This window comes from Perca flavescens, chromosome 22 (assembly GCF_004354835.1).
Source record: "Perca flavescens isolate YP-PL-M2 chromosome 22, PFLA_1.0, whole genome shotgun sequence".
Classification (NCBI taxonomy): domain Eukaryota; kingdom Metazoa; phylum Chordata; class Actinopteri; order Perciformes; family Percidae; genus Perca; species Perca flavescens.
In genome coordinates this window covers 6,086,447-6,103,874 of record NC_041352.1, presented here as the reverse complement: position 1 = coordinate 6,103,874, position 17,428 = coordinate 6,086,447, and the positions used below count along the sequence as shown (strand labels likewise).

The window sequence follows — 17,428 nt, the reverse complement described above, 5'->3', positions numbered from 1 at the left end:
GTGGTCGGCCTCTTGGTATGGTGCTAGTAAACTGTCAACCGACCCCAGGGGAGAACAGTGGCATCTTTGACCTTTAAACAAGACACTGCAGTAAAACCTCCACCAAATCTGGAACTAGAGGACAGAAAAAGGGCATCTTGAACCAATATGGTCTTGTCAGTGTTACACATACAGTCTTAGGTTTCACAGTCACAGCCCACGGCCTGTTTGGGCCGCTGCATGTGGCGCAAGACGAAGCGCCAGGGCAATTTCAGGGGTCGGTTTAGTCAGTCGTACATAGCATAGCACCATGTGTCATTTAGATTTTCCAACACTACCTAATGCACCTTGACTCAGTACAAAATATGACCGATCATTCAGCTGCTGCCGTTTCACTGCATCTTAATCTCACTGAATGACAACCTTTCCCTGACTTCGCTCTCCTTTTCCTGATTCAATGCAGCCAAGATCTCAGACAAATTTCCAACCGGCATCTCAATTCAACATGTCAATAACTGACTCTCCTTCCGCCGCTATCACAGGTTTTCCAAGGCAACACCAACCCGACAGACGTTGCCAAGACGATGCTGCCCAAACCCACGCTGACGCGCTTCGTCCGGATCCGTCCCGTTACCTGGGAAACAGGCATCGCACTGCGCTTCGAGGTGTATGGATGTAAGATATCAGGTTGGTACTGCTGAGATCCCAAGGGACACACACACACACACACACACACACATCTCAGCTTTATATTTGCTCACAGCTGCCACTGAAAACACACAACTCTACATTACACTGCATATATTCTAACTAGATACAGTTTCAAATGCAATGATCAGATGATGCCACCGACTCGATTTAGGATTTCTGCACATGCCCTGCTGTTAGTTTCGCTCCCTTCTTGTTGCAACATACCACTGTGGCCCCGGTTGCATAAACACCTTACTTCTGCCAGGTGTGAGATGAAGCTCTATCTCTGTGAGAGTTCTGCTCTAAGGCTAAAGTTAGCTGCTGCATAATAGAGGAGTGGCACAGGAAGGAGGATTACCTATTTATGTTACCCCATGTTTAGATGTACCTCATTCAATATAAATGGAGCCAACAGCTGGCAGACAGAAAGAGATGGAGATGGGTGGAATCTATATGGTCCCAACCCTCCTCCTTAGACACTAGTCTGTCTTTTGCTTAGAGAGCTTTGATTTTTTTTGGAAAAGCTCATCTCATCTTTGCTTTTTTGTCAATGCTGTTGTAATAAGTGGGGCGTGTGTGTGTGTGTGTCTCTCACTTTCATATGGTTTTAGCACATCTGTCTGCATCTCTATGGGTTTATGAGCATGTGTATTGAATGTTAATTAGTGCTTGCCTGTGTGGTTTGTTCTTCTGTACTTGGACAGGCTTGAATAGGGAGCGTATCTTACAAGGACAGGGAAAAAAAGGGCCATTTGTTGTCAGTTTTGTTAGTTCAGCGTTAAGCCTTGGATTACAGTTAGGGTCCGGATTAGTTGTAACCAGCCAAATGTGCTCACATAGTGTGCGAGTGTTCTCTCTGTGTGTGTGTGTGTGTGTGTGCGTGTGCGTGTGTATGTGTGTGTGTGTGTGTGTGTGTGTGTGTGTGTGTGTGTGTGTGTGTGTGTGTGTGTGTGTGTGTGTGTCGTTATGCAGTTATGCATTACATATGTGTGGCTGTTCATGTAATAGCAGAGGGCACTGTGGGTACAGCAGGGTTACAGCTGGGGCGTGTGTTTCGGGCGTGCAACCAGACCACTGCACAGAGCGTAAACAGATCACAGAACTGAAGTCACCGCAGGGCCTCCGTAAGGACGTCAGCACCCCTGGGTGCTGTGAAGTCACTGCCAGCTCCACTGCAGGCTAGCAGCGCTGTCGGAGAGAGAGAGAGAAACTGCGAAAAGGCTCTTGAGGGCTGCATAAACTCGATGACTCACTCCGTTCTACCTTGAGTTATGATAACTGCAGGAACTTTTGTTGAAAGAAATATGAACTTTTTAGTGCATCTCCACTTCTCCTGAAAAGTATGTGCACAAAAGTGTGAGCTATATAAAACTATTCTAAAGTTCATTTTTTTCTAACTTCCGCTCTAGATGTCAAGACCATAATTCAGGCATCAGATTAGAGGAGGAGGTGTACCCCAGAATGTTGCAAGATGTTTTTCCCTAAATCATCATGGTCGCGTGCCCCTGCTGATGCAAATAGCTGCTCATTAATAAAAAGATCCACCACCCTGTTGTTTGTAAATATGCCATGGTGTATAAATATCTCTGATGAACCACTGATGCTCCACCCAAACCCTAAATGCCCACACCACCATGTATCACCATATACACGCTTGCAGTCCACAAACACACACACACACACACACACACACACATTTGTTCCTCTGGGTGTGTCATTGCATGCATGTCATCTGTGAAGCGTCTGTGATTGCAGCTGAAGTCAATTAAGAGCTCCAGATGAGCCGGCGAGTTCACCCAAGTGTCTAAACTCAGATCAGACACACAAACACACAATCACGCACATACAGTGTACCTTCCCCTCATATCCTTCCACTTCAAAGGGCGATCAGTGTGCAGTGCCTTAGCTTAGCTCTACCAGAGGCTGTGATCAGTTTCAGACAGATCTTGGCCGAAGACGAAAGAAAGAAGGTCGAGAAACCCACGAAAACAGTCAAGAGGCTTCCGCACCGCCAGCGTTTGTTCCTTGAGCCTCGGTTTTCTATAGAGCAGGACCAGAGATTTGTCTCACGGGTCTGCATAGGAGCGGTTTTAGATAACCAGGGAGAGAAGTCTGAATGAGGCCTTGTTTTCCCAAGTCTTTGTGCTTTTTTGCCCCAGATACAGCTATGCTATTGAGTCCTGCAGCAGTACAGTGCGCGCTTTGTCTCATACAGACACACAGAAGATGTAATAATGTCTAGATTTATCCCTCTGTGGGAGCCAGATAGTAAATATGTTATTGCTCACCATAGGTCCCTGACTCAGTGTCTTGGGATTAAGTGTTAGGAAGAGACAGAAAGGGAGATGTAGCGCTAATACAAGCTGCTGTCACAACTCTAGTGGTGATTATATCATGGAGAAACTTTTGTGAGCTCTACTTTTGGCTTCGAAACCCAATGCTACACCCGCGAGACACAAGAACTAGGAGGTTTTACAGATTGCTAGTACTACTAAATGTTGCATGAAGAGGAGCAAATAATATATGTATCTATAGATTTGAATGGAATCTTTTTGGTCATGTGGTCATTTTCAAAAAGAATGCTGGGCACAATTCACTTCAGGCCATAACTTCACTACTTTCAAAATTCCAACAGTGTAATAAATCCTTGAAAACGTAATGTCAAAATTCAAAGCGAGAGTCTAACATAAAAAAAAAAATACATATTTGTTGTTTCTTTTATGTGGGAGGAGAGTGGGTTAAACACAAAAACTGGCACTGTTGCTCAAAAAATCTATTTTTGCTAATTAGAAATGTTTATCAGGTTAGGTTGGATCTATTCTGGTTCACAGTGCCAGTAGAAATGTTGTCATTCCTAAACAATCCATAACATTTGATACCAGCAACAACTTAAAAAGCATGGCACTGGGTATCTTTGTACTCGTATGAAGGGGACAACATGTGGAAAGTTAAGAAATTCAGATTTAAACATGACAATGCTTCCGAGCTGCAGCAACAGGTTGCTGTCCTGTTCAGCTTTTGATATGGAGGGATGGTATTATGAAAAAAAAGAGACAGAAAAAAAATGTGAAAACAGCTGTCTCCCTTTTGAAACGAATGAGAAACATATTCAAAGACACCTACAGAGACTTAGAATAGGGTAAGATCAGAGGGGTAGAATAAAAGGATGAGAAGAAAGTTTGAAAATGTGGACAGGAAACAACGAGGTGTTAAAAGACCCAGTCCCACAGATGTTGACAGCTGTGGCGCAGAAGGTAGATGAGTGCAGCAGCAGATAAAACACAAAGAGAACGGGTTTTGTGTGTCAGTGTATGTGAGCCTATAGAGGGAGGTGCGGCTGGATGAGGGAGATGAAAAGGAACAGCACTCCCAGAATGCAGGACGTCGAAGCACCAACCGGGTGGAGGGTTTTAATTGGCTGCCTGGAGACAACCGCTTCAGGCAGAGCAATTAGTATGCATGAGATCTGCAGACAGAGAGAAATACAATAGAGGGAGAGATCACAGCAACATCACACAGAGTATGGGGAATTGTCCTCCTCACTTTGACTTTCACTATCTCCGTTGCCCCTCCATTTGAGCCTCATACTCAAGCTAGGCTTGTGGCATCGGTTAATGATGTTGAACATCAAGCTTTTGGATATGGATCAAGTCTTTCGTTCGTCAGCTCTGAAGGTTTTCATCAGTTTGTATCAAATTAGCAAACAGCTAAGCACCTTTTTGCTTTCCCTTCTTGGTCTTTCAGAGTACCCGTGCTTGGGCATGCTGGGCATGGTATCAGGTTTGATCGCCGACAACCAGATCACCGCATCCTCCCATACGGACCGGAGCTGGGTGCCGGAGAACGCCCGCCTGCTGACCAGCAGGACCGGGTGGACGCTGCTGCCCCAGCCCCAGCCCTTCACCAGCGAATGGCTCCAGGTGGATCTTGGCGAGGATAAGCTGGTGAAGGGGTTGATCATCCAGGGGGGGAAGCACCGCGAGAACAAAGTCTTCATGAAGAAGTTTCGCCTCGGCTACAGCAACAACGGCTCCGACTGGAGGATGGTGTCGGACGCCGGCGGGACCAAGCCACAGGTGAGCGTTTGTCTTGACGTGGCTTCTGTTAATCAGGTGCTACAATGGACTGGGACATTGGCTCAGTTTTGCTTACACATCAGAAGCATAACCCTAACCAAAGAACCCTTAAAGGGATACGCCACCATTTGTTACCCTAGCTGTAGATAGGTGGGCCAACGCATTTTTTGTGCATGCTTCGTTTTAGTCCGGTGAAATACCGGCAGCGCCGCCGCTAGTTAGCTTAGTGTAGTGAATGGAATCCTATGTTGCCGGTTAGCATGTTGTGAGTCAAAGTGAGCCAACAAAAGACAAAAAAAACGAATTACTTGCACTGAGACAAAAAAATGCGTTGGCCCACCTATCTACAGCCAGGGTAGACCGTGATAAGCCCTATTTCAACAAACGGTGGCGTATCCCTTTAATGAGTTCTTTAGGTCGAGGTTGAAGTTCTCGGAATTGGTTTGATTTCTAACACAATCCAAAAGATATAGGTTTTTTAAACCTTCAGCATTGTGGGAAAGGATTTAAATAAATGCTCCTAAAAATGTCTCTCAGATACATGAGAGCATTGATGCCGATTATGACACATTCAATCAGTCAATTTTCACCGGAGCGTTGTGCCTGGCAGTTGTGAGTCATTCAGGAGTTGCCGTTGAGTCAATTTCAGCAGTGCTTTGAATCACATTAGGATAAGCATCTCAAGTCTCTCAGAGCCTTTTCCCAGTTCTCTCTTCCTGCTTTGTATTCTGCACGACACACACACACACACACACACACACACACACACACACACACACACACACACACACACACACACCGTTCAACCCTTTCAATGGATAGTGAAACCTCTCCAGGGTAGAAGGGAGCCAGGGGAAAACAGAGGGAAGAGAGGAGGACAAGAGAGGAAAGAACGTGCAACATAGAAAAGTGACCCAAGATTTATCTGCCGGGGTCACCGCACGCACAGAAGACACACGCCAACTTTGTTGCCCAATGCATTCCCACGCTTACACACAAAGAATGTATTATATCTATACCGTATATACGAGCACATACACAATCGCACACACCTCCGAGAAGAGCTGCAACAGCCCGTCCCCAATTACAAGCATCCCTGACAGGGCATAAATCTGATCCAGATGGGTTGATGGTTGATTTATGGAGGGAGTGAGGAGGATCCATATCCCCCCACCCCCACCCCGCTGTCCTAGTTAGCTGCCTCTCTCCTCTCGCCTGAGAGGTCCCCAGCATCTAAGGTGCACCGGGCTCCTTCACGTGATCACAGCCAGTAATCCACTTCCATCAGTCCTCTATCTCCTCCTCTGCTTGCTACTCTTGCATCCCACGTCCTCCTCTTTTTCATCATGTATTTCTTTAGCTTGAGGAGGATCTGAGGCAGAGTTGAAGGAGCCGAAAGTCGCCTTTTGACAGAGGTGTGTGTCGTGCTATCTTTGCCACTGGTTCCCTGCTTCACTTGCCTGCGCCGTAGCTGTGCTTCAGATGTCAGCAAGATGAGAGAGAGAGATCTGGTCATCTTCGGTTTCTTTTTACCACGTACCCGGCACACGCTGGTACACCCCACATCTGGTTTTCAGAAGTGTGCCTCGGGGCATCTGCGTTTGAAGAGCTGGATCAGTCCAAAAAAAAAAAAAATACCCAGCTGTGACTTTATTAGCAATATTGTGTTTTTTCCACTCACTCTTTTCTCATCTCTGCCCCTCTTCCTTTCCCCTTCTCTCCTTTTCCCATGCTAGATATTCGAAGGGAACAGCAACTACGACACTCCTGAGCTGAGGACGGTGGAAGCCCTGCTGACTCGTTTCATCAGGATTTACCCAGAGAGGGCCACTCCTGCTGGCATGGGCCTGCGACTTGAGCTCCTGGGCTGCGAGATTGAAGGTGAACTGGAACTTCTATTCAAATCGATGGTATTGTCTTGCAATGTGGGTGGCTTGGGGTGGCTCGTGGCTCAGGGGTAGAGTGGTCGCCCCCCTCAACCACTGAAGATTGGCAGTTTGATCCCAGGCTCCTCCGGCCACACGTCAAAGTGTCCCTGAGCAAGACACCGAAACCCCAAGTTGCTCCCTGGATGCGTTATGTACAGCTGCCCTCCAATCCTTATAATTAGGATGGGTTATAGGCAGTTCTTTTTAAGAAGCAATGTTATTTCTAATGGTGGTGACATTTCTACATGTAGTGCTGATCCCTCTACCAGTAACATTTCTACCTATGGTGGCAAAGTTACTAGAGTGAAACCTTTTTCCCGTATGTTGATTACATTTCCAACTGTGGTAATGTTTTTGACCAAGGCAATGACATTTTCACTCCTGGTTTAGACAGATTACTAATTGTCTACCCACGATGACAACCTAACTCAACACCTACACTCAGTGTGGTCTTTCACAGGTGTGCCATCTATCATCCTAGCTAATGACATGGCTGTAAGTAGCTCGCGCTTCATGTCTTTGACACAATCGGGGTTATTTAAAGATGTGGGGGCTCCCTGTGTTGAGCCCACAGCTGCCCAGCTCCTGCTCTTTATCCCTACAAGGGACAGTTGTCTTGTCTTCCTGTTACATCAAAGCTGCCCCCATAGCTAGCCACTTCTAGAGGGGATCAAATGAAAGCCCACCTGGCCCAGTAGGATTATTGCAGCCTGGCCCCCATCGCACTTTTCCCAACCTCTGCATGTCTTTCTTCCGCACACACTTTGCTATCTTTAAAACGACCCCTATTTTTTTTTCCAGCTCTCTATCTGTCTCTCTCAAAGCTGATGTAGCATAGAAACAGCTCAGCGATATAAGAGTGTGTAGCGCGCTAGCCCTAAGTGGATTTACATATTGGATTTCAGGGAGGCCCATTCCGTTGTAAGCCTCATGGACTCCCACCGGGAGCTTTAGTCAGATGATAATGCTTGTTTTCAATGTTAATTCCAAACACACACATACTCACACAGATGTATACACACACGAAGCAACCGCAATCACCCTGCCAAATATGTGGTTACAGGCATGTATACACAATCAGGCACATACACAGGTGCTTGTAGAAGTGTGTACAAGCATGTGTGTACAGTTATGTGTGTAGCAAGCCATAGCGGGAGGGCTAAATCCTCATTTCCGTGAGAGGCTCCCCTGACGCAGTGTTGACCCCATCCCCGACCTCCCCCACCCTGAATCTGACAGGGGCTGATCTGCCTCATATTTCATCCAGCAGAGGGAGAGAGCGAGAGCACTGGCTCCCACACACACACAGATACTGTACAGTATATATACATTTTTCAGGCAGTTTTCCCTCTATCTGTTTCTCTCTCTCTCTCTCTCTCTCTCGTTACTCAGCCAGTGTAAACGCACACAAATGCACACACACCGCAGCACGGCTGTGCAGCAGCGGAACGTGGAGGCAATCTACGGCCATGCCCACATCCAAGTGTGGCGGGGCTGTAATGATAGGCCACTATGTCAGCCAGGGGCCCTGCCTATAGCCAATAACAAGCCCTGTTTTTGCATCTTTATAGTTTCGACCGCCTAAGTCCTAAGCACCATGCTTTAGCTTCAACTTTATTTATACGCCCACACCTCCACAGCATGATAAAAGGAAGGATTCTAATAGCTCAGGCCTTAATTGAAGCAGAGTGTGTAACTGTGGGGAAAACATGCTGAGCTTCCGAATACATATTTCAGTGTTTCTTGGCTTCTTTTCTATTTTCTATTTTAGCTATGAAAACCCACATTTTCGGACAACATCTACACCCCATGCTAGCACTCCTTACCTCTAAAGTACCTTTATTCTGGCAGTCTGAACACACTTTTAGTGTTTGGTTATCTGAGACATATTCGCTTCCAGTCCCCATCATGTTGAAATGCACTTTGGACAAGTGTCTGCCCAATGAATGTAATGTGATTTCAAGTCCTGCAGCATATTTCCTCTTTATCTCTGTGTAACATTTAAGCTGAGAACGGGATCCGACATAGATTAGACCAAACAACAGGAATGTAATGTCCTGCAATAGCTGATGGACCACATCAGCGAACCTTCGCTGAATAATAAGGAAAAGCATAAATCAAAGGTTTGGTTAAAATGTTTAAATGTGAACCAGATCAGAAAGGCATTTTCCATGTTTGACTCCAAATCTAATGTATGTTGTCTGCTGTCTCTCTTCTTCTCCATCTTTACAGCTCCAACGCTCCCGCCTACCACGCTAGTCCCTAGCACTACCCCGTCGGACGAGTGTGACGACGACCAGGCGAGCTGCCACAGCGGCACAGGTGATGACTACGATGTGACAGGTGCTAACATCGCCCTCATGAGACTGAAAAAAAAAAAAAAAAAAAAAACCTGACCCCCTCTTGCCCTTCCGTCTGCCATGGCTCACACTCAATCCACTCCACTTTCCCAGCTTCACCTCTTTCTGTTAGATTACCGCAGCTAATCTGCCACTTAACTGTGCACACTTAACTGTGCACACTTAACTGTGCACACTTGCAAGCGCGCATGCATGCACCCACCTTCTTTCCCACTAACTTCTCTTGGCCTCATTTCCCACTAACCCAGTAGCGCTCTGAGCCTGCACTTCTGCCTTTACTCCCCATTAACCAGCAGTCTCCAATGATGAGCATGGCAGCGTCTTAGTCACGTGTTCCAAAAGTATTACATAAGTGTGTCGTGGTAGAAATACCGAGACAATGCACCTATAAGAATGAAGAGAAAGACAAGGCATGTGTTGATTAGATAGATTTGCTAGCATGGATACATTTAGTGCATGAGTGCAGCTATTTAAAAAGGAACCTAACTCTTGCCAGGCTAGGCTAACCTTGCTAATGTCTCGTGCTGTGTTGTGACAGGGGTTACCACGATGCCAGAGACCACTACTGCTGAAGTGGATACAATCCCAGGTGAGCCAAAACGTGATATATTTTTCTCTCCCATCAATGATTCCACATCATACTAAGCGCTGGATGTGATGAGTAAATATTTAACTGCTCAAGGTTTTTTTTGAATTCATTACCATAGAATTATCAAGAAGCCTACCATAGCTAATAATTGCCAGCTCAAGGTGGCCTCTCTCCTCTGATGTGTGTCTGTTATTAAAGCTGATGATATGGCCCAGAGAGGCTCCTGCTGACAGGGTGAGGGAGGTTGTGTGATGCAGGGCTAGCTGATGATTAGCACTGGTGCTCTGTTGCTGCCTTCTCAGCATAATCACTAATCACTGGGCCGACACTGCCGCAACACTAAAACACACACACACACACACACACGCACGCATGCACACACACACACACACACACACACACACACACACACACACACACACACACACACACACACACACACACATACACATACACACAAAAACAGGGAAGCACAATGCAAATGACCACAGAAAATGGGGGGTACAGACACACACACAGAGTGCTGTTTCCTGTAGCAGGTTGATGAGGCAGCAGCCAGCTGAGAGGCTGTGCCCCAGTCTGACCTTGGCTAATGGGCCATAGGCTCCACCCAGCCCCCTTCACTCTATCAGCTGGCTCTGTGGTCCGTCTGCAGTCTGCTGGGTCACCAGCTACAATACAGTAGATGAGAGCTGAGGCTGCAGGTGTGTGTCTGTGTGTATGAACGTGACTTTATTTCTGTGGGTAAACACTCATCAGTCTGACTTTTCATTTCAAGAGTCTCAAACCTTGCATGCTAATCTGAGTTCTGAGTATTTGTGTGTGTCCGTTTCTTTTTGGGTGTGGGCGTGTCGTGCACTCTAATCTCAGAGGTTGTAGTTTCCGTTGGCATTCGGCAAGAAAAAGTCTCTTTTTATTTCCATCGCATGGCCAAGTGAGTCATGTGGCTGCTCATCTTATCCAGAGCTTGTTGGTAGCCTTAGTCGAAGCCTCCCAAGAATAAAAAAAAAAAAAAGCCAAAGCCATTTTATTTGGGAATGAGATGTCTCGACGAAAAAAAGTGGCTTGGCGTCTGAAATGCGGTTCCACATGGGAATTCCATCCTTTGTGTTTAATGGGTAAATAGAGTCGTTGCCTGTGGAAGCTAGTTAAAACCTTCCCATTATTAAAGGGAATATTGGCTCATATATTCTGTCATTTGGAGAGCGGCCTCCCTGTATCTCTAAAGGCATCTCATGCAGGAGTTTAAGGCCGTGGCTGACATCCCAAACAATTCGCTCCCTTGTGTTCCTTAGAAGTCTTTCTTTATCCAATTTTAAAAACACTAAAGACTGAGCTCCCACACATTTCCGTGCCTCTACTGAGGCTCCTTCAGCACGGCGAGTGTCCATGGGGGATTGCATTGTTGAAATGGGGCCCCGGCACTGTTACCATAGCTGTCTTCAAACCTCAAGTCCCTGCTCTCATTAAAATCCTGAGCTCCCTGCGGCTTGCAATGAATGTTGCTTTCTCAACTGGACACCATGTCCAGACCTCATCTTCCTCTCCCCCTGTCCCTATCTTTTTGCTGTGCCTGTTCTTAGAGTCCCTCTGTACTTCTTTTATATACCCTGTTACATTCATTATAAGAGATCATTAACTGTAGCCAAGAAATAAAGTCTACATGACGTCTATGCTGTCGGCTCGCTCTTTTCTCATGTTAGAGCCATAACTGTCCCGGCCTGTTTCTCTCTCCTGAGTTAGCTGTGTTTATCTCCCCCAGCTTTGGGAGTCCAAGCTTACGGCCCACAGTTCTTTGCTGCCCTCTAGTGCTTGTAGCTGATATGGCTGAGTGAATGAAGCCCCAAAGTGTAGCCTGCAGTCATATCATGACAGGCTCCCAGGTCATTTTTCGTTCTTTGCAATTTCTCCTTTTGTAATGGAGGATAGGAGCAGGATGAAATGTAATCTCCTGACACATGATCTTGACCTTTTGTCATTTGCAGATTTTCTGTGGTTTGCCTGCGACTTCGGCTGGGCCAGTGACCCTTCCTTCTGCAGCTGGACATCAGATGACACTGGCTCTAGGTGGCAGATCCAGTCAAGCGGCACCCCCACCCTCAACACTGGGCCTAACATGGACCACACAGGTGAGGACCCTGTAGGCTACCGCTTAATTGGGCCATACAAGTAAAGGTCAACCCCCTGAAGCAGTACATGAGTTTTTGTCAGTGATACGAGTTCTTCTATCCAACAGGTGGATCAGGGAACTTCATCTACACCTTAGCGACAAGTCCCCAAGAGACGGAGGTGGCTCGGCTGGTCAGCCCCATGGTCAGCTCCCCGGACGCAGACCTATGTGTGTCCTTTTGGTACCACATGTTTGGGCCTCACATTGGCACACTGCATATCAAACAGCGCAAACAGACAGTTGATGGTCCGGCTGACATCCTGCTGTGGACGATCAGTGGTCACCAAGGCAACCGCTGGAGGGAAGGGCGTGTCCTCGTGCCCCGCACCAACAAACCCTATCAGGTAAATCACAATTGGTCTGTGACTTGTTTGGGCATTTGCCACTACACGCATGCTCTTTCTATTGTGCCATTCAAGAAAAGGTTGCCAAAAAGTCACTGCTTTATTTTAAGGTGGTGATCGAAGGTGTGGTGGAGAGAAATAGCTGGGGGGACATTGCTGTGGATGACATTAAGGTTCTCAATGGACTCAGCATGATGGATTGTAAAGGTGAGGCTTTTAGTGTTCATTGTTATAATGCCTGCATTCAGTTCTTGATCTGAAATAGGGCTGGGCGATATGGAGAAAATCAAATATCACGATATCTCACGATTTTTGACCAAATACCTCGATATCGATAACGATATTGTAATGTTGACTATTGGTGCTTTCACAAACTATTTACACAATGACATTTTTGATAAATAATCAGTTCAATCAATCAACAGTTACAACAGTCTGGGAAGTTCAGTAAATGACATAACGTTACTGTAATGCAGCCTTATGCCATATTACGATATTCCAAATCTAAGACGATATCTAGTCTCATATCACAATATCGATATAATATCGATATATTGCCCAGCTCTAATCTGAAATATGGTTGCACAGTTTTCTCTCGACATTGGATTTCATTCAAATTTCTGTTTGAACAGATCCTGACGTACCCACTGAGCCGATGCTACCAGAGGATCGCCTCAATGAAATCCGTAAGTCATTTCACATGGAGGGTTTATTTAGCGTTAGCGTAGACCCCCATAATTATGTTATGTCTAGTCTATATCCACGACATTCCACTTCCGGGATTGCTCCGTTGCCTCCGGAAATTCCTCCGGATTTCACTCGTTTCGACCGGATGTCGGTTACCTTACGCTTTTTTTGTGTTGGAATTTTAAACTCCAGTGGATTTCTGAGGAATATGGTTAACTGCTCCTCAGATCTCTGCAGGGTAAATCCGGACACCTAGCTAAACTATCTGTCCAATCTGAGTTTTCTGTTGCACGACTAAAACTACTTTTGAACGTACACACGTTCCACCGAAACAAACTCCTCCCCGAGGCCAATTTGCAGCGGCACCGTGGCTTTGTCCGGTGCTTAGCGTCGCCCATGACGATTGTGATTGGTTTAAAGAAATACCAATAAACCAGAGCACTTTTTTCTCCCGTCCCGGAATGCTGTGTTCACTAGCCAGACCCTCCTCCGTAGCGCTGTGGAGGAAGGTCTGGCAAAGCGAGACTATGTTATGTTATATACCTCACATCTCACTCTCCTCTTCTGCTTCTGTCTCTCCACTCCAGTTGAAGAGATCACTGAATACCCAGACTTTGTGGAGACCAACCAGATCAGCGGAGCGGGCAACATGCTGAAGACGCTCAACCCCATCCTCATCACCATCATCGCCATGTCCGCCCTGGGCGTCTTCTTGGGTGCCATCTGCGGCGTGGTCTTGTACTGCGCCTGCTCGCAAGGCGGCATGTCGGACAGGAACTTATCAGCCCTGGAGAACTATAACTTTGAACTAGTGGACGGTGTGAAGCTAAAGAAGGACAAACTCAATGTACAGAGCTCATATTCGGAGGCGTGAGATGGGATTGCAATGCGTTGGTGTGACTGTATGATGTGCAGAGCTCGCAGAGCGTGCACAAGACTGGCTGTAGGCATATCCTCTCGTATATCCACGAGTAGGCAGGCTCAAAGGACTGCCAACACCCTCAACTCGCTGGATGAGGGACAGGTTCAGGAACCAATGGGAGGTTTTGGACTGATCCATGCTTTTCTCAGGAGCTGCAGTAAAAAGAACCTACCAGTAGGGGACACTGTGTACAAATAAAATACAGAAGAAAAGAAAAAAATATGTACAGATGATTTAGATGATATTTTAATTTTCTATTTTGATTTTCATTCATTTTTACAATCGGATGCTGGTGTTGAGACCAATTTATTAATAATGTTTAAAGTATTTATCTTTTTCTGGGAAAGAAATGTTTTTTTAATTATCAGTTCACGAAGGCTGTTTTTTGAAAGAGACGTATCAAAATCCTAAATGAACCATATCCGGCAAAACTGTAGATTTGCCCTGTGGTGTGGCGTACAGGGTGTGCCCATAACCCATGACCCTAAAACACGTACCCCCATTCCCCTTTGACCGGTGTCACTCTAAAGTGAGGGTCCCATTCATGGCAATGTATGGTTCTGACAGTGCCTTTTAGTACATTTCAGTTGGTCTCCTCTGTATATCTGGGTGTTTTTTACTGTACCTGGCTTAAGTTATGATGACAGGAAACAGGGGCACATTATGTTATAAATACCTGCAAAACAGGATAACAGTCTGTCACAGCGCTTTTTTTAAAAAATTGTTTTCTGTCCCAAAAAACACACACTGTAAATACGTTTTAATATATTTTATTGCCCTTTTTAAAGAAAGTAAAAAAGTAAAAAAGCTGCAGTATCCCTTTTTTCATGGGTTCGTGTGTGTGTAAATACAATCTTCTGACTGTTTTGTGGACGGTGAAGTGTTATGGTTTTTTTATTTTTATTTTAGATTACTTTGCTCAGATGAGTAAGATTTGTGTGATACTACAAGCGATTTCAATGTGCATTCAAGCCATTTGTCATCGAAAAACACCCACTTGTCGAATGAATCAAACGGTAACACAAAAAAAACAACAACAATCATTGTCGCTTTGCTTTAGCTAAGACCTAGCCTAGCTTGTCACCACCAAACGTCACTGTGGATTGTTCACTGAAGAAGTCCTAACTGGCCAATGCAGCTTGAATGCACTTTGTTACTGATTCCCTTATGATAGGAGCATACTAAAATAGGGGTAAACACACTAACTGAAGAATGGTGCTATCGTTACTTTAGCCGGACACACTTGTCTCATGATGAAACCAGTTTGTAATGTTCACTTGCTGTATTGTAGCGTAAGGTCTTTCGGCCCGCAAAGAGTTTATCCGTGTTTCACGTGTAGCAGCCATAACGTTGTGATGTCAGAGCTGATGTCATTAGGACGGGACACTGGTACAGCAGGGGGGGATCGAGTGGCGTCACCTGAATCAGGTCACCTGGCCTCCCCTCCGTGGCTTTACCAAAGGATGTTTGCCTCCTATTTGTTCACAGGGGGTTCTCACTTAAACACAGAATACTAGAAGACCACAGTTCAACCGATGGTCATCGCTCACTAAAGAACTGACTACTTGCTTGGCCCTCTCACAGCCCCCGGAGAGAAAATCAAGAGGGGGAATGACAGGACAGAGCAATGTGTGACGGGTTTTTTTTTTTTTTCCTATCTCTTTTTAAGCTCAAAAGAAGTGCAAATATCACCTCAATGTGTGAGATTGACAGGATCAGGACACAAGGGGCCCCCTGGGACTGGGACTGGGACTGGGACTCGGTGTGTTTTTTTTCCCGCACCACAATCAAACAATCAAAAAACTTTGATCCTGAGAAGGGTGACGTCTTTTACATCCGTGTGCTTTGTGTGTCGTGCCATGGTGAACACATTCAGCTTGTTCATTCTCAGATGTGACCTCGCGTTGTCTCAACCTCTACACCTTTTCCTGACTGTGCTCACAGCTGCGGAGGACTGTAGCTCCAGCCAGGTCTGCTGAAACTAGAGAAAAAGGATACTGTAGCGTGGAATCCAAACAAACAATGTTGCACTGATAAATATATTTAAGAGGTTTATGTGTTTATAGCGTTCATTTGCAAAAGAACAACAACAGAAGAAGGTCAAAAACACAAAAAACACGTGTCAATTTCTTTCATCTTTTTTATATATATATACATATATATATATAGTTTCAGATTATGTGATATAATTCTGAAATGTAAAAATATTGAGATGTTTTCATTATTGAAAAAGGCATAAAAGATTTTTCCAACAGTAATGTCCCTCCCCCCTCCATTTACATGGCTTATTAACGCTTCGTTTTGTACTGTCATTCGAATTTTGTGCAGATTTTGTTTTGTTTTTTACAAAAACAAGAAAAGGAGACTTTTATTTTCAATACTGCTTCTGTAATTTGCTGTTGTAGGAAAAAAAAATGAATAAACAGCAAGGCCTTAAAAAGAACCAAGGAATACTTGTGTTGTGATCTGGACTCTAAAAACTCTTTTTTGTTCCTATTCCAGTCGGATGTACAGCACATCACAGCCGTGCTGTAAAGGACTAGCCAGCAGCTCTTTGAAGCAACATCTGTTTTATTTTTGCATCAAAGTAATGTGAAAGCACTATTACAGCAAGACCGTGATGCAAACAAGTTATGTCTAGTCTTTGTCTCACAGCTTTCCAAAAGATACAAAATAAAAGGCATCTTCACGTGAAGGATGTTGATCATTTATTTGCTTATTTATCAATTACGGTGCAATTATGCAGTGAAAATTCAACTGATTATCTCATTTACTCTGACACCAAGTAATAAATGGTGAATATTTATACCCAGATCCCGGAGCAGATGGAAAAAGCTCAAGTGAAGTGTCTAATGTGAGGACAGCAGTAAACAGCGGAGGAAATCATGGCATAAAGCAAAGGGCGGGTACTGACCGTGACCACTAATGAGAAGCTACACTCAGTCGCTCATCTGCTTTCCTTGTTGGTCTATCATTAGCCGAAATTAGGTTTAGTCTGATTTGTTTTTCATCTAAGGAGGTAAGGCCACATCCTAAAGTCTCCAAAGTATCGGTGTGTTATATTGGCAGGGCATTATTAGGAAATGACTTTGCATATAGGAGAATATGAATGGGAATTAGTTTTATAGTTTATATTAAAGTGCTTTCCATATTACGCTATTTGACTTTTCCGCTTTCCTTTATTGTGTTATATATCTTTTTTGTGCAGGTTATAGGTTTACAAAGTGAAAAAGCCCAAAGTCCCCCCCCCAAAGGGACTTACCATCTCCAACAGAAAACACTGTTCACAAACTGCTCCAAACAGCTCTATTGTAGTCCAGCCTTTACTTCAGAGACAAACGTGTAACACACGTTATAATGCTCGCCTAGCTGCTAGCGTGGCACGCCCTCATACTCTGCTTCTGACTGGCTAGTAGTCCTTACCTAGGTACTGTCAGGGCACGCCCTCATACTCTGCTTCTGACTGGCTAGTAGTCCTTACCTAGCTACTGCTCATGTGCGACTCCCAACAAAGATGGAACAGAAGTGTGATGTCTCACTCTGTAGCTAAAACAGAGAGCTCAACACACAGGGTGAAAAGAGGAGCTGCAGCAATGTGTAGTACAACAAAAAATATGGACAACCTTTAAATACAATTATGAACCTGAAAATAAGCATAATATGAGCACTTTAAATTCTAGTTC

The 17,428-nt window shown here is 45.1% G+C and overlaps 1 protein-coding gene across 2 annotated transcripts in view; it reads left to right on the top strand.

The window, feature by feature from the left end:
* nrp1a (neuropilin 1a) overlaps positions 1-16,440 on the top strand; it is a 64,311-nt gene extending 47,871 nt beyond the window's left edge. Inside the window, exons 9-18 of one of the 2 annotated variants that reach the window (XM_028569042.1) lie at positions 522-666; positions 4,414-4,745; positions 6,482-6,626; positions 8,906-8,995; positions 9,572-9,622; positions 11,608-11,751; positions 11,859-12,136; positions 12,247-12,343; positions 12,769-12,822; positions 13,411-16,440. In XM_028569042.1, coding sequence (XP_028424843.1) covers positions 522-666; positions 4,414-4,745; positions 6,482-6,626; positions 8,906-8,995; positions 9,572-9,622; positions 11,608-11,751; positions 11,859-12,136; positions 12,247-12,343; positions 12,769-12,822; positions 13,411-13,697 — 1,623 coding nt within the window. In that variant the 3' untranslated portion in view covers positions 13,698-16,440. Of the gene's footprint in view, positions 1-521; positions 667-4,413; positions 4,746-6,481; positions 6,627-8,905; positions 9,017-9,571; positions 9,623-11,607; positions 11,752-11,858; positions 12,137-12,246; positions 12,344-12,768; positions 12,823-13,410 lie in introns of both variants that reach the window. The other variant, XM_028569041.1, reaches the window with a different exon arrangement.
* The last annotated feature ends 988 nt before the right edge of the window (positions 16,441-17,428 follow it).